Source organism: Gobio gobio (genome assembly GCF_949357685.1).
Source record: "Gobio gobio genome assembly, chromosome: 15".
Taxonomy (NCBI): domain Eukaryota; kingdom Metazoa; phylum Chordata; class Actinopteri; order Cypriniformes; family Gobionidae; genus Gobio; species Gobio gobio.
Window position 1 is genome coordinate 50,791,429 of NC_137108.1, and position 25,000 is coordinate 50,816,428.

General features: G+C 40.1%; 1 protein-coding gene across 1 annotated transcript in view; it reads left to right on the forward strand.

The window, feature by feature from the left end:
* The window catches only part of rftn1b (raftlin, lipid raft linker 1b), a gene marked incomplete at its 3' end in the record, with an annotated part of 223,971 nt that overhangs the window by 141,801 nt on the left and 57,170 nt on the right, over positions 1–25,000 (forward strand). Inside the window, exon 7 of the mRNA XM_079838147.1 lies at positions 23,641–23,750. Coding sequence (XP_079694273.1) covers positions 23,641–23,750 — 110 coding nt within the window. The remainder of the gene's footprint in view (positions 1–23,640; positions 23,751–25,000) is intronic.

Genomic DNA, 25,000 nt, shown 5'->3' on the forward strand with positions numbered 1-25,000 from the left:
ATGAAGGGCAACATTAGCCGTATAGACCAAACCCACTGTAAACATGCTGTAAAGTTGGGCATTTTAACATGAGCTCAATGAGATTCTGCTCCTTCTGGACTCTGTCTCTAGTGGCCAGTCCATGAACTGCAGCTTAAGTCACTTCCGTATTGGCTTCAAGAGAAACTGGAGGAGGTTACCGCTTGGTGAATAACGCACGCCACCAGTTTACCCAATAGTATTTTGACAGCACTGGTTGCTGGGTCAGAGATCACAGATTCTCCCAGACTTGAAAAAGCCTCGGCACCCATCTAAAACTCTCTATGAACGGAAGCACGTTACAACGCAGATAAATCAACTCATCAACTTACAGTGTGGCTTTCAATGTCAATTGCGCTCAATCCTGTTTAGGGTTGGGTACCGAAACCATGTGCCAATATGGTATTTTATTATATATTATATTTACCGGTACTTATATAACCGGTTTGTACCAGACCGAATCAGAACGCAGATTTCGGTTCCTCATTTCGGTGGCAAAATTCAAACGTCCTTTCGCGCTTTGGCTGAGCCAGAGACAGACGCTCAGCGCTCGTCACATCACAACTCATGACAACTATTCAGTGTTTTCAACCACATCTCATGACAACTATTCAGTGTTTTCAACCACATCTCATGACAACTATTCAGTGTTTTCAACCACATCATGTTTATTTCAGATTTCAGACATTTAAATGCTCATAAGTAGGCTACTAGCAACAAAACACACACTGATGTCTATGAAAGCGGCAATGACAATCCTTTCAGACGGTTATAATTTGACTAACGTTACGTGTTTTATTCACATCAGATAAATGCACATTATATAGTAACTATATAGTTTACTCTATTCTTCTTCCAGTTCACTGGTCGCTTACTTTCATGTATTTCGTGAGACGAGAATGAACTCAAGTGTTGTAAATCCGACAGATCCGATTCTGAGGCGCAAACTAACATGGCGCCGCCCATTGCGCTTTATAGATCAACTAACACACATTCACTCACACATTTGAACATCAGATAGTTCGTGACACAGTTAAGAAGTTTGTAAATATTTTGAATAAAAAGAAAAAACGAAATAAACCCGATACAGCTGAGCTGTCAGCGCTATTGCGGCCGCTGTGTGTCATGTGAGAAACATGACACGTCGCCATGGAAACATTAAGGCGATGCGTTCAAAAATATTTAGCCAGAGAATATGATCATATTTCAAAATAAAGCTGAAGCTCGAAGCTGGTTTGTAGCAGAGCAAGAATACAGACGACTGCTGTTATTACGGTAACTGTTATTTAGAGTTATATTAGGCTTGTTGTAGTTAGGTGGCTTAGGTTTTACTGTGAATTTGTAAATATGTCAATAATAATTTGTAAATAAGTAAATTGTGTTTTGTATTTATGTATATTCATACATTTAAGTATACATTAAACTTTTAATAAAGGGTTCAATTTAAATAAAATAAAAATAAAAAGCCATTTAATGTCATCCACCTCGTTTTGTGGCCTTTTTTTTTTAATTTTTTTTATCGGTTTTAAAAGTTTTAAATTTTACCGTTTTAAAAGTATCGGTTTGGCACCGGAATCGAAAAAAACCCAAACGATACCCAACCCTAATCCTGTTGCGTTTCCTTAAGCTGGCAACCCATGTGAGCGTCGAGTCTGAGGAGGGGGCGGAGCAAATAACTCTCTCCACTATTTTGAATTTGGACTGCAGTACCTCAATCCTACATACCGCACCTTTAATGAATAACAAAAAAAAAATGCATGCATTAAAATACAAAAAATTACTAAAATGCATAAATTGCCTAATTAACAAAAAAAAACAAAGGATAAAATAAAATGCATTCAAAAGTGGAACACTGAGGGCTCTTTCATATACCCGGCGCAATGTGACGCCAGGCACAACTCAAGTGTGTTCTGCTAGTTTCAGCACGACGCAGTTCTCATTTTCACGCCACGTTGTTTAAATATCAAATGCACTGCTCATCTGTTCACCCATGGGCATCTGGTCTGAACACCAGGTGTGATCAGGAGCATTGCTGGAGCGTTGCTCAGGGTTCCCACTCTTTTTCAGCAACCATTTTCCAGCACTTTTCCAGGACATTTTCAATTTTACTACGGCGGGAATAAAAGACAAGGATCATGCCAAATATTGCTTTCTAAGTCTTTAAAAGCCGTTCAGTTTATTGCCATTACTTAACAATCCAGCATTTGTCAATATGAGCTCTTAATCATACATTATGACTATGGAAGCTTGTTTACACCACAGAATAAGAAAAGGTAATTGTGACTTTTTATCTCGCTACTCTGACTTTCTCGCAATTGCGAGATTACATATTTGTGATATAAACGCGAAAATTGTCGCAATTCTTTTTTCCTCAGAATTGGACTTTAAAACTTGCAATTGCAGTTTAGATCTCACAATTCTAAGAAAAAAGTCAGAATTGCAAAATATAAACTCGCAACTGCGCAAAAAAGTCAATTGTGAAGAAAAGACTTGCGAGTTTATATCACGCAATTTTGACTATATCTTGCAATTCTGACTTTATAACAAAATGATGTGATTAGGTAGCAGCTTACGAGTTAACATTCACTGCATACATTTGAGCAGTTATAGCATTAGCTATTAAACATCATTATTCAAAATACTACTCATACGCATCAAACTCAGCATTCCTGAACATGTGCTTTCTGTAACTAGCGCCAATTGTTTGGGCCAGCGATAAACTCTTTATACTCGGCTAAAGAAATAACTTTTTTTTTAAAGAATTTTCCCAGACAACAACAAGATTTTCCAGGACATTTTACATTTTCTCTAATTTTCCATGTGTTTTCCAGGACTGGAAAATTTGTCATTAATTTTCCAGGTTTTCAAGGTTTTCCAGGACGAGTGGGAACCCTGGTTGCTATTGTGAGGAACTGAAAACCACTGACCATTGACCAACACACACCTGCTCTAAAGTCAATAGTGCAGTATATGTGTGTTATTTAAAGGGTGTGTTAGTAATATGAGCCTATAAACGGTGCACAATGTGTGTACACACACAGGGATGCACAGCAGCACACACACATGCCAAATATTACAAATAAAAGGATTCGTCTCTGGAGAAGCGTTCAGTCTTTCCGCTCACATGTAAATAGCGAAAAATTGGCTTTTAAAGGGAAAGGGAGATGAGACTCTGATTGGTTTATTGCACGTTCGGACACGCCCTAAGAGCAACTGCACCGTGAGCTCGGATCGTTAAAATAGGTCCCATAACCTTATTAAGCGTCACGGATTAAAAATGTCAAGTAGAACTAGACATGTGCCGGTAAACGGTAATACGATATACCGCAATAATGAACATGCACAATATTGTTATCGTGGGCACTTCAAAATACCGTGAATATTTATCTATTAGCCTACCTATTATTCTGATTTTTAGAAAGCATTTACTTTACCCATCAACCGTTTAAAATGAACAATACGTCAAAGAGGAACGAGCACTGATGTAAACAAAACCCAACGTGCATGAGCACATGGCGGAACGAGTGAAGGACGTGCCTTGAATGAAACGCACATTCACTCTCTGACAGCAGAGGGCGCTGACGCAACAGCAGAAGTGCAGCCGTTTCTCCGGAAATCCCTGGTAAACAAAACCGTTTTCTGTATTCGCTACTGTGATCATCACATAACTATAACTAATACTTAAAGACTTAAGGCTATTCATTTTCAAACTTAAACATTTTATATTTTAATCTGGACTAAATCACATGCCCTAGATATTGTTTGAATATGTTTTGATTGTTATTCAGTCACACACTTTACAATAAGGTTCCATTATTTAACATTAGTTCATTCATTAACAAACTGACAAAACGTGTATTAATCTTAGTTAAATGTACATTTCAGCATTTAATAACACATTATTAATATCAAAAGTTGTAACTGTATTATTTAATGAACCCGAGCTTACACTGACTAACAGTTGCTTTTTTAACTAACATTATCAGAGAAGAATAACTGTAAAAATGTAGTTATTTGCTCTTTGTTGATGGTAATGCATTAACTAGTGAGACTTTATTGTAAAGTGTTACCTATTGTTCTTTAGCTCTTTAATATGTTTTAAATATTTGTTTACTTTATCCATTTTTGTGTATTGCTTTATTATATTTAAATGTTTGGTTCTTTTGTTATTAGAAAGTTATTAAACCTGTTATAGTATGACACTTTTTTTTGCAACAAATATCATTATCGTGATAATATCGTATACCGTGATAAAAGCTTCAGAAATTAATCGCAACATGAAAATTTGATACCGGCACATGCCTAAGTAGAACACAATATGTTCCATGACTCCAGACAAATGATGGTGTTCATGTCGACGACACGTGCAAAAGGAAAACAACAGGAAGTGAAGGCGGTGTTAAAGCGGGCGGATGGCGAGGAGCCCCGTGGAGTCCGGGAACAATGTGATATCAAAGCACCGCCAGCATGTTCACTTTTCATAAGTGTCTGATTACATGAAAGGCTGGAGACGCATTCATTATCAGGCCTGTGAGCAGCACATGGGCCAGATCTCTCCAAATTTAGCTTCTCTTTGAGTCTGGCCTGTGAATGCGTAATGAGAACTCCATGGTGATGCACTCCCACAGTGTCTTCTCGCTGTAAACATCAACACGTCCGTAATGTGCGAGGAAGGATGCACACACATACAACAGAACCCAATCCGAGGCCGACTCTCTGGGCGAATCTCACCAAAACATGTCAAGGTCACGTTTCACCCTCAAAAGCAACAGGAAACAATGATAATAATAATAATAATAAAACATCTCACGGTTTTGATGCAAGGGTGCGGGTTACTTGCGTGGTCCTAAGTCAAATTGATCATTTTGTCCACCAGCTGAAAATCAAAACGCAAACAGTGCTCGTGTGATAATGATGCTTGCCTTCAAATCATTTTTGCACCAATCATATTTTGCTCATTTTGAGACCATTATGTTTTTTTTTGTTCATTACAATAAAGTTTCATTTGTGAACATGAACTAACAATTATTCTACAGCATTTACTCTTAGTCTTATTTTCCATTTCAAAATGCCTTACTTTTCCAAAATCAAATTTTCAAACCTAATTTTCAGACCATATTTAACATAAATGGTTCATACTAGTCTAAAGACGCACGATATATATCGGCCACCATATCGGTATCGGCCAGCAAAATGAGTCATAGTGACCCGAATTTCAAAATTTAGTTTTTGGTATCAATGGATAGAGGAGACCATAGGCTTTAAAATGATATCCTAGTCAAAGTCATACCTTGAATGGTTTTAAAGATATACCCATTTGAACTATGGTCGTCCGCCCTCTTTTTCCAATTGAAAACCTGAATTTTTGTTGTTGTTAATCTTTCAAAATCCATTGCATTTAAAGGGATACATTTTTATTTTGTAGGGGGATAGAAAATACGGTGTGTACGGTATAAAAACCATTACGCCTATGGAATGTCCTCACATTTCACAAAAACCTGTGTGTGTGTGTGTGTGTGTGAGTGTGTGAGTGATTGAGAGTGAGTGAGTGAGTAAGTGACAGAGTGAGTGAGTGAGTGAGTGAGTGAGTGTGTGTGTGTGTGTGTGTGTGTGTGTGTGTGTGTGTGTGTGTGTGTGTGTGTGTGTGTGTGTGTGTGTGTGTGTGTGTGTGTGTGTGTGTGTGTGTGTGTGTGTGTGTGTGTGAGAGAGTGAGTGAGTGAGTGTGTGTGAGAGTGAGAGAGTGTGTGTGTGTGTGTGTGTGTGTGAGTGAGTGAGTGAGTGAGTGTGTGTGTGTGTGTGTGTGTGAGTGAGTGAGTGTGTGTGAGAGTGAGAGTGTGTGTGTGTGTGTGTGTGTGTGTGTGTGTGTGTGTGTGTGTGTGTGTGTGTGTGTGTGTGTGTGTGTGTGTCGTTTGTGTCACTGTTTGTGTCCATTTCTAAGCTTCTTGATTGGTTCTATACAACGTTTAACACCATATGCGGAAAGCAGAGATGATGACGTTTAGTAACGAAAAAATTTAGTAAAATTTTAAAATTTTTGACGAAATTTAGTAAAACTTTAGTCATTTAAACACCTTTACTCAATTATCTGGACTTGATATCTGAATTATTTTTGAATGTCTGTTATTTGAAATATATTTTTGCATTGTTTTTCCACATTATCTTAAAAAAGGACTCATTTAGCCAGAACGGGTCACATATGTACATTTTTTTATTTTTTTAATGTTCTTCAAATCTCCTTTTACACCAATTACTTGCACACAGAAACAATATCCTTTACAGGGGATCATAACATTCACGCATCCTTACATGTATGATCAATTCCGCAGAAAAATATGTCGAAGGAAAAGAAGAAATAAGAAATTATTAACAACATTTAAAGTAAACAATTTGAACAAACCAAACATCAACTTAAAACAAAACGCGGGTTGTATTCGAGTTCCCCTGGCAAATATAACCAGTTAATTCTAATGGTCCTCCATCACCGTCATTAATGGCGGCCATCTTTCAATAAAAAGTTCCATCTGTAATAACGAATATGTAATTTTTTCCATAGTGCAAATATTTCTCAAAATTGTTAGCCATTCAGCTTGGTTTGGTGGCTCATTCTTAAGCCACTTTATTGTAATTGCTTTCTTTGCTGCTATCAGTAATATCTGTAATAAATAATATGTTAATTTTTAATGAACGTTATCGATCCGGTAAGAAGATTTGGCCGATATATTAAAGCTGAGAGTGTGTTATTTCCTTCCGCTGAGACACTTCAGATGCCATGATGGTTTTAAATTGCTTGAAATATGATTGAAATCACTTCAAAATCACTAAAATGATGAATGATCCTGAAATGGGCATCACGTTGTCTTTCTATTGGTTTCGGGGGTGAAATATGACCTGGACGTGTTCTTGACAGGGTTTGTGATATTTGTCCTCCGATTTGATGGGAGATCAAAATGATAGTCTTAGGAGATCAGCGGTGGCACGGCCTCCTCCGCCTCCTCCATCTTCAGGAAACTGCCCTTCAGGAGGCTGTGATATGAGTTTATCCACCGGTCCAGGGGCGGATGGCGGCTTTGTGGCGGCTTAAAGTCTCCTGATGGATTCTGGTCTTTGTCGATGCTGTTGGTGTGGCGTTCTGCTCCACTGATTTCCTTGTGCACCTCGTCTAGCTTTGCTTCAGTGACATTGAAGTTGTCCAGGAGGATGTCCTTTATAAAGAAGCTTTCCTTTAGCCTCTCCCGCCCTTAGAGACGGGTTTCCATGGTGAGGAAAAGTGGGCGGCAGGGGTCGAGTTTTAATGCGATGGGTGTGAGTGGCACCCATCAGGCCAGGACTGAATTTCTCAGCGCCACCGTTGCAATTAAAGGGTTAGTTCACCCAAAAATGAAAATTCTGTCATTAATTCCTCACCCTCATGTCGTTCGAGACCCGTAAGACCCGAATATTCGGAACACAAATGAAGATATTTTAGTGTAAAGCTGATGCTGAGAAAGGCTTCAGATAGGCCTCCATTGGCATTCAGTACATTTACACTCCCAAGACCGATAAAAGGCACTTAAAACGTCGTTACAAAGTCCATCTCACCACAGTGACTCTACAATAATTTTACGATGCGACGACAATAGTTTTTGTGCGAAAAAAAAATCTAAATAACACCTTTATCCAGCTTGTTCTTGTCTTCCGTGTGTGTCTCCACGACGCATGCGTGAGAATATGACGCAGATCCGGCGTTCGGGAATCCATGAAATACACACTTCAGCCCCATTTTGAGAACTACGCCGAGACCTAAAGCACGATCAATGTAGAATTCAACAGCTGAGACACGCGCGTCTTCCTCTGCTCGTAAACAAATCTCTTCTGGGTCATGTGTCCGAACGCCGGATCTGCTCATATTCTCGCGCATGCGTCGTGGAGACACACACGGAAGACAAGAACAAGCTGGATAAAGGTGTTATTTAGATTTTTTTTGCGCACGAAAACTATTGTCGTCGCATCGTAAAATTATTGTAGAGTCACTGTGGTGAGATGGACTTTGTAACGACGTTTTTAGTGCCTTTTATGGGTCTTGTGAGTGTAAATGTACTGAATGCCAATGGAGGCCTATCTGAAGCCTTTCTCAGCTTTCAACTAAAATATCTTCAAGATGAACGGAGGTCTTACGGGTGTCGAACGACATGAGGGTGAGTAATTAATGACAGAATTTTCATTTTTGGGTGAAGTAACCCTTTAAAGATTCATACGCCCCACAGGAGAGCAACACGTGGCTCATCACACTTCCAGGTTTAGCTCCTGCTGAATAGACGGCAACAATGTTGACTAAAAGGTTTCTTTTGTCTGACTTTTGCACCGGAGCGAATTTCCCCTTCCTCAGAAAAGAATATGCACCCGCAGCTGTGACACATTCATGCGCCTGACTATTCATGCCTATATTCAGATGCCACGAAGGCACAGATATATTCAGTGTATGAATTTCCAATAAGGTATTATCTTGCTGTGAGAGGGATTTTGGAGATCCCTCCACTGTCATTTTCCAGAGGCACAAAAGGACCGGAGAATGAATGCTGGCGTTTGAACAGGTCCATGAGGGAGAGAGAATGACACACACACAAAACTGAAGAGCAGCATTTTTTTAATGTTAAAGTCAACGGGAAATCAAAATTGATCCTTTTTATATGCTTAATACACGAAACTGGTCTTATAGGGCGCGTTCACACTGAAGCTAAGTACGGATGTCACTCCTCTTCTGAGCGCTCAATCTCATTCTGAACACTAGTGGCATTCTGGGTGGAATTGAGAATGCTTATGGGATCCATCCATCAAGATGACTAGACGATAGGCTGACAGACAGATAGATAGGATACAGATGACTAGACAGAACAATACAATGATAGACAGAACAATAGAATGATAGACAGAACGACACAGATAGAAAGACAGACGGACGGATGACTAGACAGAACGATATAATGATAGACAGAACAATAGAATAATAGACAGAACGACACAGATAGAAAGACAGACGGACGGATGACTAGACAGAACGATACACTGATAGACAGAACGACAGACAGATAGAAAGACAGACGGACGGATGACTAGACAGAACGATACAATGATAGACAGAACAATAGAATAATAGACAGAACGACACAGATAGAAAGACGGACGGACAGATGACTAGACAGAACGATACAATGATAGACAGAACGACAGACAGATAGAAAGACAGACGGACGGATGACTAGACAGAACGATACACTGATAGACAGAACGACACAGATAGAAAGACAGACGGGCGGATGACTAGACAGAACGATACACTGATAGACAGAACGACAGACAGATAGAAAGACAGACGGGCGGATGACTAGACAGAACGATACACTGATAGACAGAACGACAGACAGATAGAAAGACAGACGGGCGGATGACTAGACAGAACGATACACTGATAGACAGAACGACAGACAGATAGAAAGACAGACGGGCAGATGACTAGACAGAACGATACACTGATAGACAGAACGACACAGATAGAAAGACGGACGGACAGATGACTAGACAGAACGATACACTGATGGACAGAACGACACAGATAGAAAGACGGACGGACGGATGACTAGACAGAACGATACACTGATAGACAGAACGACAGACAGATAGAAAGACAGATGGACGGATGACTAGACAGAACGATACAATGATAGACAGAACGACAGACAGATAGAAAGACAGACGGACGGATGACTAGACAGAACGATACACTGATAGACAGAACGACAGACAGATAGACAGACGGACGGATGACTAGACAGAACGATACACTGATAGACAGAACGACAGACAGATAGAAAGACAGACGGACGGATGACTAGACAGAACGATACAATGATAGACAGAACGACAGACAGATAGAAAGACAGACGGACGGATGACTAGACAGAATGATACAATGATAGACAGAACGACAGACAGATAGAAAGACAGACGGACGGATGACTAGACAGAACGATACACTGATAGACAGAACGACAGACAGATAGACAGACGGACGGATGACTAGACAGAACGATACAATGATAGACAGAACGACAGACAGATAGAAAGACAGACGGACGGATGACTAGACAGAACGATACAATGATAGACAGAACGACAGACAGATAGAAAGACAGACGGACGGATGACTAGACAGAATGATACAATGATAGACAGAACGACAGACAGATAGAAAGACAGACGGACGGATGACTAGACAGAACGATACACTGATAGACAGAACGACAGACAGATAGAAAGACAGACGGGCAGATGACTAGACAGAACGATACACTGATAGACAGAACGACACAGATAGAAAGACGGACGGACAGATGACTAGACAGAACGATACACTGATGGACAGAACGACACAGATAGAAAGACGGACGGACGGATGACTAGACAGAACGATACACTGATAGACAGAACGACAGACAGATAGAAAGACAGATGGACGGATGACTAGACAGAACGATACAATGATAGACAGAACGACAGACAGATAGAAAGACAGACGGACGGATGACTAGACAGAACGATACACTGATAGACAGAACGACAGACAGATAGACAGACGGACGGATGACTAGACAGAACGATACACTGATAGACAGAACGACAGACAGATAGAAAGACAGACGGACGGATGACTAGACAGAACGATACAATGATAGACAGAACGACAGACAGATAGAAAGACAGACGGACGGATGACTAGACAGAATGATACAATGATAGACAGAACGACAGACAGATAGAAAGACAGACGGACGGATGACTAGACAGAACGATACACTGATAGACAGAACGACAGACAGATAGACAGACGGACGGATGACTAGACAGAACGATACAATGATAGACAGAACGACAGACAGATAGAAAGACAGACGGACGGATGACTAGACAGAACGATACAATGATAGACAGAACGACAGACAGATAGAAAGACAGACGGACGGATGACTAGACAGAATGATACAATGATAGACAGAACGACAGACAGATAGAAAGACAGACGGACGGATGACTAGACAGAACGATACACTGATAGACAGAACGACAGACAGATAGAAAGACAGACGGACGGATGACTAGACAGAACGATACAATGATAGACAGAACGACAGACAGATAGAAAGACAGACGGACGGATGACTAGACAGAACGATACAATGATAGACAGAACGACAGACAGATAGAAAGACAGACGGACGGATGACTAGACAGAACGATACAATGATAGACAGAACGACAGACAGATAGAAAGACAGATGGACGGATGACTAGACAGAACGATACACTGATAGACAGAACGACAGACAGATAGAAAGACAGACGGACGGATGACTAGACAGAACGATACACTGATAGACAGAACGACAGACAGCTAGAAAGACAGACGGACGGATGACTAGACAGAACGATACACTGATAGACAGAACGACAGACAGATAGAAAGACAGACGGACGGATGACTAGACAGAACGATACAATGATAGACAGAACGACAGACAGATAGAAAGACAGACGGACGGATGACTAGACAGAACGATACAATGATAGACAGAACGACAGACAGATAGAAAGACAGATGGACGGATGACTAGACAGAACGATACACTGATAGACAGAACGACAGACAGATAGAAAGACAGACGGGCAGATGACTAGACAGAACGATACACTGATAGACAGAACGACACAGATAGAAAGACGGACGGACAGATGACTAGACAGAACGATACACTGATGGACAGAACGACACAGATAGAAAGACGGACGGACGGATGACTAGACAGAACGATACACTGATAGACAGAACGACAGACAGATAGAAAGACAGATGGACGGATGACTAGACAGAACGATACAATGATAGACAGAACGACAGACAGATAGAAAGACAGACGGACGGATGACTAGACAGAACGATACACTGATAGACAGAACGACAGACAGATAGACAGACGGACGGATGACTAGACAGAACGATACACTGATAGACAGAACGACAGACAGATAGAAAGACAGACGGACGGATGACTAGACAGAACGATACAATGATAGACAGAACGACAGACAGATAGAAAGACAGACGGACGGATGACTAGACAGAATGATACAATGATAGACAGAACGACAGACAGATAGAAAGACAGACGGACGGATGACTAGACAGAACGATACACTGATAGACAGAACGACAGACAGATAGAAAGACAGACGGACGGATGACTAGACAGAACGATACAATGATAGACAGAACGACAGACAGATAGAAAGACAGACGGACGGATGACTAGACAGAACGATACAATGATAGACAGAACGACAGACAGATAGAAAGACAGACGGACGGATGACTAGACAGAATGATACAATGATAGACAGAACGACAGACAGATAGAAAGACAGACGGACGGATGACTAGACAGAACGATACACTGATAGACAGAACGACAGACAGATAGAAAGACGGACGGACAGATGACTAGACAGAACGATACACTGATAGACAGAACGACAGACAGATAGAAAGAGGGACGGATGAATAGACTGAACGATAGAATTAAAGACAGAACGACAGACAGATAGAAAGAGGGACGGATGAATAGACTGAACGATAGAATTAAAGACAGAATGATAGGATGAAGGACGGACGGACGGACGGATGGACAGGATACAGATGACTAGACAACGATAGAATGACAGACAGAACGACAGACAGATAGACAGAATGATAGACACACAGAACAACAGAATGACAGATAAAACGGAGAGAACGATAGACAGAACCATAGAATGAAAGACAGACTGATAGATAGACGGCCAGACAGATAGACAAATGGATGAATGGATAGATAGATGGATGGGTTACAGATGACTAGACTGAATGATAGAATGATAGACAGAACCATAGAATGAAAGATAGACTGATAGGCAGACAGACAGACAGATAGATAGAGACACGGATGGATGAATGGATGGATGGGATACAGATGACTAGACAGAACAACAGAATGACAGACCGAATGGATAGACAGAACGATAGAATGATAAACCAACAGATGGACAGACACAACGATAGACCGAGAGACGGATAGAAAGATGGATAGAAGGACGGATGACTAGACAGAACAATAGAATGATAGACCGACAGACGGATAGAAAGACGGATGACTAGACAGAATGATAGAATGAAAGACAGACTGATGGAATACAGATGACTAGACAGAACGATAGAATGAGAGACAGAGCAATAGAATGATAGACAGACGAGATACAGACGACAAGACAGAAGGATAGAATGAAAAACAGACTGATCGATAGACGGACAGACAGAATGATACAGATGAATGAATGGATAGATAGATGGGATACAGATGACAAGACAGAACGAGAAAATGATAGACAGATGAATGGAGTGATGGATGGATGGACAGACTTTAGGCCTTGAAATGAAACACTTCACCTTCACTATGATGGTAAGATGGGAAACATGACTAGACAGAACGATAGAACAATAGAATGATAGACCGACAGACAGACGGAAGGACGGATGAGATACAGATGACAAGACAGAACGAGAGAATGATAGACCGAACCACAAAATGATAGACCGAACGATAGAGAGATGAATGGATGGATTGATGGATGGATAGACTTTAGGCCTGGAAATGAAACACTTCACAGGAAAGCTTCTGAAATGAACGTGTGAAAGCACTCTTTACTGTAGCTCGTCTGCTCGAGTGATTGACACTTAATGTCCAGATCCTCCACCTCAGCCTGTCCCTGAAACACACACAAGCTGTCTCTCTCTCTCTCTCTCTCTGGCACATCCTTCACCCTAAAGGCCCTTTCACACCGGACGCGTAACGGAAAAGCGAAGCGGAAAAAGCGAATATTTCGTGTGCGAATAGTTCGCGTCAAAACCATTCACATCAGCCGCGACGCGAGTTTGCGACGTTTCAGAGCTCCAACATTCCAAAACATTCGCGGCGACAGCTGAGAAACACGGACACGTAATCATTCAGTGGAGACGAGCTTTTCATTTTCTTTAAAAGACAGAGAAGAAGGTTTTGGGTGCAGCCAGTCTTAAAGAACAGAGTCTGAAGGGGAGGATCAAGCTAATCTTCTACAGGAGCTAAAACTTTATCATGGCCGGTTCCGAACTTACTTTCAAATGTCCGTGGGACAATTTGAGGAGCTCCTCCAGACAGAGACGGTAGCAGCGCATCTGACAACACACACACACTCACTCTCACACTCACACTCACACTCACACTCACACTCACACTCACACTCACACTCACACTCACACTCACACTCACACTCACACTCACACTCACACTCACACTCACACACACACACACACACACACACACACACACACACACACACACACACACACACACACACACACACACACTCTTCAGGAACGGCTCGATCCGGAGCTGCTGTGTTTCCAGTTGAGTCACAATGTAAACACTTGCCACAGTCGTACTGACGGAAACACATTCACTTTCTATAGTCGCGGACGCAATTAGATAAAAAAAAATAATAATTTTTTTATTGATTATAATATCCATAGCCTATAGTGGGCAAACACAGCTGCATCTGTACAGCTGTAAACACAACTACAGCTGTAATCTCAGGAGAAATGCGACACCTGGCAAAGGTTAATGTTGATTGAATGGCTAGTGACATCAACTGGACATTTCGTCACCTTTGTTTCCTTGTATGTGATTGGTTTAAGCCTTTTCTGTCGCTGCGAGTGTTAAAAAAAAACGACATCGAAACGAAAAAAATAGACATTCGCACATTCGCGTTCGGTGTGAAAGCTCTCATTACACAAACAGCTGATCAAAAAATAAAACCATCGCGAAAAATCGCGTCCAGTGTGAAAGGGCCTTAACCGTTATCATCCAGTCACGATGACCCGGCCAGACCAACTCCACACATCCCAGCAGTCTCACTCCATCAAACGGACAATCTCTGGGCCGTCAATCTCCATAAACAGACCCGCCGGCTTATTGAGCGCAAACCCTGTTGGACTCACTCACCGGAGACATCCCCGTCCCTCCAGACCAGCTCAACAGCTGAGGCAATCTCCCAAGTGGACTTTTCCAATTACAATCCCAAGTGGGAACATCTGAGACATGGTGGCCAGAACAATGGCCCAGTTGGAAAGGCCTCAATTGAGTAAGTGCCGCCTTAAATAGGTTTTATTTGATGGAAGAATGCAGGCGACAGACAGCGTTCCCCTCCCTTTCCGGAGAAAAACCCTTTCCCGTCAAGGGCCGTCCCACGGTCGCCCATCCCTCAGTCCCCCATAATGTAATCTGGAGCAGACAGGGGCAGCACAAACAGTATTAGTGTGTAAATGGAGGACTGGTAATAAGGAAGCTCCTGGGCCACGGGAGGACACTGAGCAGAAATAACCCGGTTCCCAGACGCCCTGGTGCTCGTCTTCAATACTCAGCAGAGCTTATTATCCACCCATATATAAAGATCACTCTAAAACAGGGCCAAACGCAGCGACATCAGGCCATTAAAATGTGCAGCTCTTGCCTTATTTATTTCACCGGGAATGTTCCGCATCCCAGTATGGATGTGTTGGTTAATTAGGCTGGTCATTCATTAGTCGGATAGAGATGGATATTACATTCATTAGATGGATAGAACAATAGATAGATGGATAGATTGAAAGATAGAACAATAGATAGATGGATAGATTGAAAGATAGAATGATCAATAGATGGATAGATTGAAAGATAGAATGATCAATAGATGGATAGACTGAAAGATAGAATGATCAATAGATGGATAGATTGAAAGATAGAATGATCAATAGAGGGATAGATTGAAAGATAGAATGATCAATAGATGGATAGATTGAAAGATAGAATGATCAATAGAGGGATAGATTGAAAGATAGAATGATCAATAGATGGATAGATTGAAAGATAGAATGATCAATAGATGGATAGATTGAAAGATAGAATGATCAATAGATGGATAGATTGAAAGATAGAATGATCAATAGATGGATTGATTGAAAGATAGAATGATCAATAGATGGATAGATTGAAAGATAGAATGATCAATAGATGGATAGATTGAAAGATAGAATGATCAATAGATGGATAGATTGAAAGATAGAATGATCAATAGATGGATAGATTGAAAGATAGAATGATCAATAGATGGATAGATTGAAAGATAGAATGATCAATAGATGGATAGATTGAAAGATAGAATGATCAATAGATGGATAGATTGAAAGATAGAATGATCAATAGATGGATAGATTGAAAGATAGAATGATCAATAGATGGATAGATTGAAAGATAGAATGATCAATAGATGGATAGACTGAAAGATAGAATGATCAATAGATGGATAGACTGAAAGATGCTTTGTTTATTTCACCGGGAATGTTCCGCATCCCAGTATGGATGTGTTGGTTAATTAGGCTGGTCATTCATTAGTCTCTGTCACTCTTTCTTTTCTTGGGAATATTTCAAATGCTTTCCTCTTCCGCAGATATTCTCAGCTTTTGTACATTGAGCTTCCACTGACCCAGGTTTACTACAAGTTAAAGGAACAGTTCACCCAAGAATGGAAAACGATTTACTCGCCTTCATTTGTCGTTCTTTATGCTATTATTATTATTTATTCTGTGGAAAAAAAGAGAATTTTTGAAGAATCTCTTTTCCAACAATAAAAGTGTCTGTCAAAAAAATAATAAAAACAACACAACATAACAGAAGCTATTTTAAAGACGGACAGATGGAAGGAGGAATGGACGGAAAGACGGATGGATAGAACGACAGCAAGACAGACAGATAGATAAAACGATCAATAGAGGGATAGATTGAAAGATAGGATGACCGATAGATGGATAGAACAATAGATAGATGGATAGATTGAAAGATGATAGAATGATCAATAGAGGGATAGATTGAAAGATAGAATGATCAATAAAGGGATAGATTGAAAGATAGAATGATCTAGGGCTGCAGCTATCGATTCTTTTTGTAATCGATTAATCTAGCACTTAATCGATCGATTAATCGGATAAAAAATCCGTGTTTTTAAACAACCAAAACAAATAAGGCATAACGAAAATGAAGAGGAAAAGCTATTTAATTTATTAATATGCATAACAGGTTTCATGCTGTAATCTAGCCCTGACATCAAAGTAAATATCTTTTATGTAGATTTCTACACCTGCAGCATTTACCATTAGGCTACTAACAAATAATATATCATTTCTGGGGTGAGCCTATTTGCTATGGTAACCTAGCAACCTGTGTGTGTGTGTGTGTGTGTGTGTGTGTGTGTGTGTGTGTGTGTGTGTGTGTGTGTGTGTGTGTGTGTGTGTGTGTGTGTGTGTGTGTGTGTGGCTTCATTGCAATTTCGTACTGCATACATACATTCATTTTCAATAGAACGCTGCATTTGGCTTGCATCACTTGCATTGCGGTGTATTTTAGGTGAAGCATCCGTTAGAAAAATGGCGTCACAACATCACGTCCCGGTGTATACTGTGAATGCTGAAATTATTGTTGCGTGGCTACATAAAAGTTTAAGCATATGTGATGCATTGCCACGATTGGTCTGACTGGCGAGCGAGAGAGAGGTGCATGCATGTATGTGTGTGTGTGTGTGTTACTGATTTTCTACTATTAAAGTTGCATTTCTTTGTGATTTTAAAATACTTGAAGGAAACGGTTCACTTTCAGCAGTTATTGATGTCTGTGGGGCAGATTTATGTTTGTTGTACATCAGATACAGATACATTAACACAGTAGTAGACCTACATTACATTTATTTGGATGCATTAATGAGAGAGTGATTGTGTGTGTGAATTACTCATTCCGTCTCTATTCATTATAAAGCTGTGATTTGTAATTACTTCAAAGGTATTCAAATGTATGCCTATAACGGTTGAGTTGAGTCTCTAAGCTACTTTAGTGACTTTACTTTAGTCACAGGACGGCGTTGACACTGCGTTTCTGCGCTGCTCTCCGCGCGCGATCTTCACGCGAAAAGAGGTCTGCCTTCAGGGCGCGCGCTCGTTGTCAAAGACGCGATACGGCTCAGCTCTGTGTCACAGGAAAAGAGAAGTTTTCCGTATTGTTGTTTTTGAATAGTGCACAATCATTTCAATGTTCAAACTGGCAAGGCTTTAAAAGCATTTACTTGACAAACTTTATGAGGACGAAAGTGAAAGCGATCTGGCTTCGGGGCTTGCGCGCGCCGTGTGTGTTGTGTGTGTGTGTGGCAGCTATAAGAATGGTAATCAACTTACATAAACTGTGTATAACATGCAGTTACTATAGTGATTCTGGGCATCTAGAATCTAAACTAAATTCAAAATGTATCACGCGCTATGGTGTGCTTCCTGAATGGTGTGATAGGAATTTAACGAGGCTTCGAGGCAGAATTTTTGCCTCGAGGAATTGCTGTAATAGAGTTAATCGAGTAACTCGATGAATCGTTTCAGCCCTAGAATGATCAATAGATGGATAGATTGAAAGATAGAACGATCAATAGAGGGATAGGAGAATAGATAGATGGATAGATTGAAAGATGATAGAACGATCAATAGAGGGATAGATTGAAAGATAGAATGATCAATAGATGGGTAGATTGAAAGATAGAATGATCAATAGATGGATAGATTGAAAGATGATAGAACGATCAATAGAGGGATAGGACAATAGATAGATGGATAGATTGAAAGATGATAGAACGATCAATAGAGGGATAGGACAATAGATAGATGGATAGATTGAAAGATGATAGAACGATCAATAGAGGGATAGGACAATAGATAGATGGATAGATTGAAAGATGATAGAACGATCAATAAAGGGATAGATTGAAAGATAGAATGATCAATAGATGGGTAGATTGAAAGATAGAATGATCAATAGATGGATAGATTGAAAGATAGAATGATCAATAGATGGATAGATTGATAGAATGATCAATAGATGGATAGATTGATAGAATGATCAATAAAGGGATAGATTGAAAGATAGAATGATCAATAGATGGATAGATTGATAGAATGATCAATAGAGGGATAGATTGATAGAATGATCAATAGATGGATAGATTGATAGAATGATCAATAGATGGATAGATTGAAAGATAGAATGATCAATAGATGGATAGATTGATAGAATGATCAATAGATGGATAGATTGAAAGATAGAATGATCAATAAAGGGATAGATTGAAAGATAGAATGATCAATAGAGGGATAGATTGAAAGATAGAACGATCAATAGATGGATAGACTGAAAGATAGAATGATCAATAGATGAATAGATTGAAAGATAGAATGATCAATAGATGGATAGATTGAAAGATAGAATGATCAATAAAGGGATAGATTGAAAGATAGAATGATCAATAAAGGGATAGATTGAAAGATAGAATGATCAATAAAGGGATAGATTGAAAGATAGAATGATCAATAGATGGATAGATTGAAAGATAGAATGATCAATAGAGGGATAGACTGAAAGATAGAATGATCAATAGATGGATAGACTGAAAGATAGAATGATCAATAGATGGATAGATTGAAAGATAGAATGATCAATAGATGGATAGATTGAAAGATAGAATGATCAATAGAGGGATAGACTGAAAGATAGAATGATCAATAGAGGGATAGACTGAAAGATAGAATGATCAATAGATGGATAGACTGAAAGATAGAATGATCAATAGATGGATAGATTGAAAGATAGAATGATCAATAGAGGGATAGATTGAAAGATAGAATGATCAATAGATGGATAGATTGAAAGATAGAATGATCAATAGATGGATAGATTTTTTTTTTTTTTTTTTTTTACAATGAGATTGTTACAAATAGCCTAACTGAATAATTGTTAATGAAGAATGTTATAATATTTGGGGTTTCAAGCTTCATAATGCAATGTAATTATGATTTCAAAGAGTATAGGGTGAATTCAGGGTTATTGGGACACTTTTCCCCAGACATTTCAATGGAAAAAAACTATCAGAATCATTACACACAATACTCAAATATAGCCTAAACTGGCTGTTAAAGTGCAACATGGCTACAAATGTAACATCAGTGCAAGAACAAAATCTATGCAAATCAACTTTGCGATGCTGTTTGCGAACGTTCGTTGGAACTATGGGTTCAAGAAACAACTCGTTTAACTATGCTTATAATGACGGAACTTGTGACCATAGTTAGCGAACGACGCTTTCGGGAAACGTAGTTTTAGGTCGCGCAACACCGTATTTTTTTGCCCATGAATCTTGAACCCCCTCACCGAAAACATAACTAATCGATCAACATGATCGGCTTAACATGTGGATCTATAGATAAACTCATCTTTCAGGCATTTGACCGACCGGGTGACACTTCAGCGTGAGAAATCGGGCGTGTGAGTCTGTGAAACCAATCAAATGCGTGCGTCTCACGGCCAATGCGCGAGAGTTAAATAAAGAGTTGAATAATCAGCCTTTCACTTTCAGCACTCACTAACGAGAGATATCTGCCTCACGAGCGGTTAAGGCACATTTTTTTTAATTACAACATATCACTGTGAAACTTCTCCAGTTTATTACTGGCATAAACATAAGAAAAAAATGTATTACAAGTTTTGTGTAAATTAATGTTTTAATATGCAAATGAGGCCTTATATACTTAAATATACGCTCATTTGCATACTTTTCCAAAAACAAAATCTGGGAATTGGATCAGGTTTAAAATTCTTGGTTGTATTTGTTGACATGTTAGATGAGAAGGCTTTCACTGAGGGGATTCTGGATATCTTATTTTGTGCTTTAGTAAATTAGAGAATACTGACAATAGCCTGAAAAAAAACAATTTTCGCCATGTTTTTTGGAGTTAAAGGACCTATAACTCAGGATAGGAATGATATATCAACAAATCCCTCTGTAAAAGCCTTCAGAATATAGTTCAGTATAAGACTGGAAGAGTTGGTGCTTGTAGATGCTACTGAAGTGGATAATCTGACTCTGAGTGTGAGAAACTCATTTTGAGAAAACGGCCTTTAAAGTTTATATTGCATATATTTCTATGAAACCCCCAACCTACAAACAAAATATATATTCAGTTAATTAATATCAGTAGTGTATAATATTTAAAACACGTGGAAATTGATAAATTAATAAATTATTAATAGCAATAGCTATTAGAGAACTACCTTAACAAACAACACCAGTCACACACACACTGCAGACGAACTGTCCCTGTTTGTTGTATATGTCCATCTATAACTATTTGAATCTAATTCTGACGGGGTTTCGTCGTCTAATCTGTTGTTGTTTACTTTCTTTTTCCTAGCTTTTGCTACTTGGTCTTTTCGGCATTGTCTGCACTTTCTCTCAGGTGGAGAATACACAAGCAAGCGGCAGCTCGTATCACATTGACCAATCAGATGTGGTTTTTACCTGCAAACTTTCGCGGTTGGTTAGTTCTACAAAGGAAATGTCCATATTTGGATTAGCCAGCGCTGTGTGTGAGACTGAGAGCTTTATAATGACACCAGACATCACATGTTTCTGTGAATGGAGACGCACGAGAGATCGCGCTAGAATAACTTTTGATGATTTCGGGTACAAATCTAAAGGCGCACGGTGACAAAATATAAATAAATAACCACCTTAATATGTAATGTTGAATTTTTTTTTATTTTGACATGAAAGCTTACATGTTAAGGGAGCAAACTGGCCCAAAATCTTAAAATTGACCACTGCATGAAAAAACAATGTTTTCACCTGCCGTGTCTCGCCTTAAGCTTGGTTTATACTCGCCACGTCCGCACTAGCGCTCGAATGCGCGCGGAAAAAATTACGCCATGGCTGTTGTGCGCTTTGAGAGCGCGAGATCCCTTTGCACTTGGCGCCGCGGTGTGCGGGTGTGCACGCCGAATTATGGACCGGCTCCGCATTCGAAGATGCGTTGCCATAAAGTGGTATCGGGTGCGGTTGTATCGGGGTAGTTTTACGAGTACTTGACAACAGGTATCGGTATCGGTGCATCCCTAATCAATAGATGAATAGATAAAAACTTAGAATGATCAATAGATGGATAGAACAATAGATCGATGGATAGATTGAAAGACAGAATGATCGATAGTTGGATGAATGGGTGGATAATTGATAGAATGATTGAATTATAGATAGATAGATTAAACAAATGGATAAATAGAATGATGGATAGAACAATAGATAGATGGAGTGAGAGAGTGAGAGAGAGAGAGAGGTGGCCTCACCTGCGTCCCGTGTCCAGATGTGCTCCTCATGCAGATGTGCTCTTCTCCTGCAGATGTGCTCCTCCAGACTGTGAATGAATGAATGAATGAATGATGGAGTGAGAGAGTGAGAGAGTGAGAGAGAGAGAGTGAGAGAGAGAGAGAGAGAGAGAGAGAGAGGTGGACTCACCTGCGTCCCGTGTCCAGATGTGCTCCTCATGCCTGTGCTCTTCTCCTCCAGATGTGCTCCTCCAGACTGTGAATGAATGAATGAATGAATGAATGATGGAGTGAGAGAGTGAATGAGTGTGAGAGAGAGAGAGAGAGAGAGAGAGAGAGTGAGAGAGAGAGAGAGAGAGAGAGAGAGAGAGGTGGACTCACCTGCGTCCCGTGTCCAGATGTGCTCCTCATGCAGATGTGCTCTTCTCCTGCAGATGTGCTCCTCCAGACTGTGAATGAATGAATGAATGAATGATGGAGTGAGAGAGTGAGAGAGAGAGAGAGAGAGAGTGAGAGAGAGAGAGAGAGAGAGAGAGAGAGAGAGAGAGAGAGAGAGGTGGACTCACCTGCGTCCCGTGTCCAGATGTGCTCCTCATGCCTGTGCTCTTCTCCTCCAGATGTGCTCCTCCAGACTGTGAATGAATGAATGAATGAATGAATGAATGAATGATGGAGTGAGAGAGTGAATGAGTGTGAGAGAGAGAGAGAGAGAGAGAGAGAGAGAGAGTGAGAGAGAGAGAGAGAGAGAGAGAGAGAGAGGTGGACTCACCTGCGTCCCGTGTCCAGATGTGCTCCTCATGCCTGTGCTCTTCTCCTCCAGATGTGCTCCTCCAGACTGTGAATGAATGAATGAATGAATGAATGAATGATGGAGTGAGAGAGTGAATGAGAGAGAGAGAGAGAGAGAGAGGTGGACTCACCTGCGTCCCGTGTCCAGATGTGCTCCTCATGCCTGTGCTCTTCTCCTCCAGATGTGCTCCTCCAGACTGTGAATGAATGAATGAATGAATGAATGATGGAGTGAGAGAGTGAGAGAGTGAGAGTGAGAGAGAGAGAGTGAGAGAGAGAGAGAGAGAGAGAGAGAGAGAGAGAGAGGTGGACTCACCTGCGTCCCGTGTCCAGATGTGCTCCTCATGCCTGTGCTCTTCTCCTCCAGATGTGCTCCTCCAGACTGTGAATGAATGAATGAATGAATGATGGAGTGAGAGAGTGAATGAGAGAGAGAGAGAGAGAGAGAGAGGTGGCCTCACCTGCGTCCCGTGTCCAGATGTGCTCCTCATGCAGATGTGCTCTTCTCCTCCAGATGTGCTCCTCCGGACGGTGGACAGTGTGTTTGTGTTCCAGGAGGCCGTGGAGGGCGACTCCAGCGCCGCATTCGACGCTATCGTGGTGGAGCAGTGGACAATCATTGATGTGAGTCACACACACACACACACACACACACACACACACACACACACACACACACAGAGAGGTGGACAAAGTACACAACTCTATTACTCGAGTAAAAGTAAAAGTACTACCGGTCAAATATTACAAGTGAAAGTTCTAAAAAAAAAAATTACTTAAGTAAAAGGACAGAAGTAGGGATGCACGATATTATCGGCACGACATCGGAATCGGACGATAATCGCTTAAAATATAAAAATCGGCATCGGCCGATATGAAAAAAAGATGCCGATATGCCTTGCCGATATGATAACGTGTTGATATGCGCCTGCAATAACTCACATGTGCAAGGATTCTATAGCGATAGAATTTCGATGAAATTTTATGAAATTGATGATGAAAAATAATCCAAGGAGCTCTAAAATAATTGTAAAAAAAAAATTATCTGAAGCTAAATACAGCATCAAATGATCCCATGCCACCCCCACTTCATGTGCACAAACATTACATCCAAAAATAAAATATTTAGATTACAACTGTATCTGTCTGGGTTGAAAAATTAATGACTTTATTATTGTTATTTTCAGCGCTTTTAATACACTCTTATTATAAAAAGAACTTTATTAACATTTATTTATCTTTAACAAGTATCCTTTTAGTAAGGAGACCTCAGATATCTGAAACCAGAATGAAAAAAAAATAGTTTTTTTGCTCAAAATGGTGGTTTCCAAACAAAGGGAAAAAATAAACATATATCGGTATCGATATCGGCCAGAATGAGTTGAAAAATATTGGCATATCGGATATCGGCAAAAATCCAATATCGTGCATCCCTAGACAGAAGTATTTGTTTTTAAAAGTACTTAAGTATCAAAAGTAAATTTCCTTTTTTTATGTCAATGCATTATTTTATTATTGTTGTATAAATGCACTCTATGCCATCATGCACACGACTACCTTAAACTCAATATTAATATTTCAATACTTGTATTAAAGTTACAAAGCTCTTTACACAGCTGATATACACATCCGATATTCTCCCAATTGTTTTCTTTCTCCCAGACATGTTTGAACATTTTTTTGAGACATCATCAAGTGTATGCCAACTAAACTAATCATTAATCTTTTGAGAAAACTGAAACATACCTTTTTAAGTATGGCCATGCACACACTGCAGAGGAACCGCTTTCTTCCATTTCGCTATAAACTGATCAGTGTTCATAAAATGTTGGGAAACTTCACATGACCCTACAAGAGTGACGACTGACAGGCTG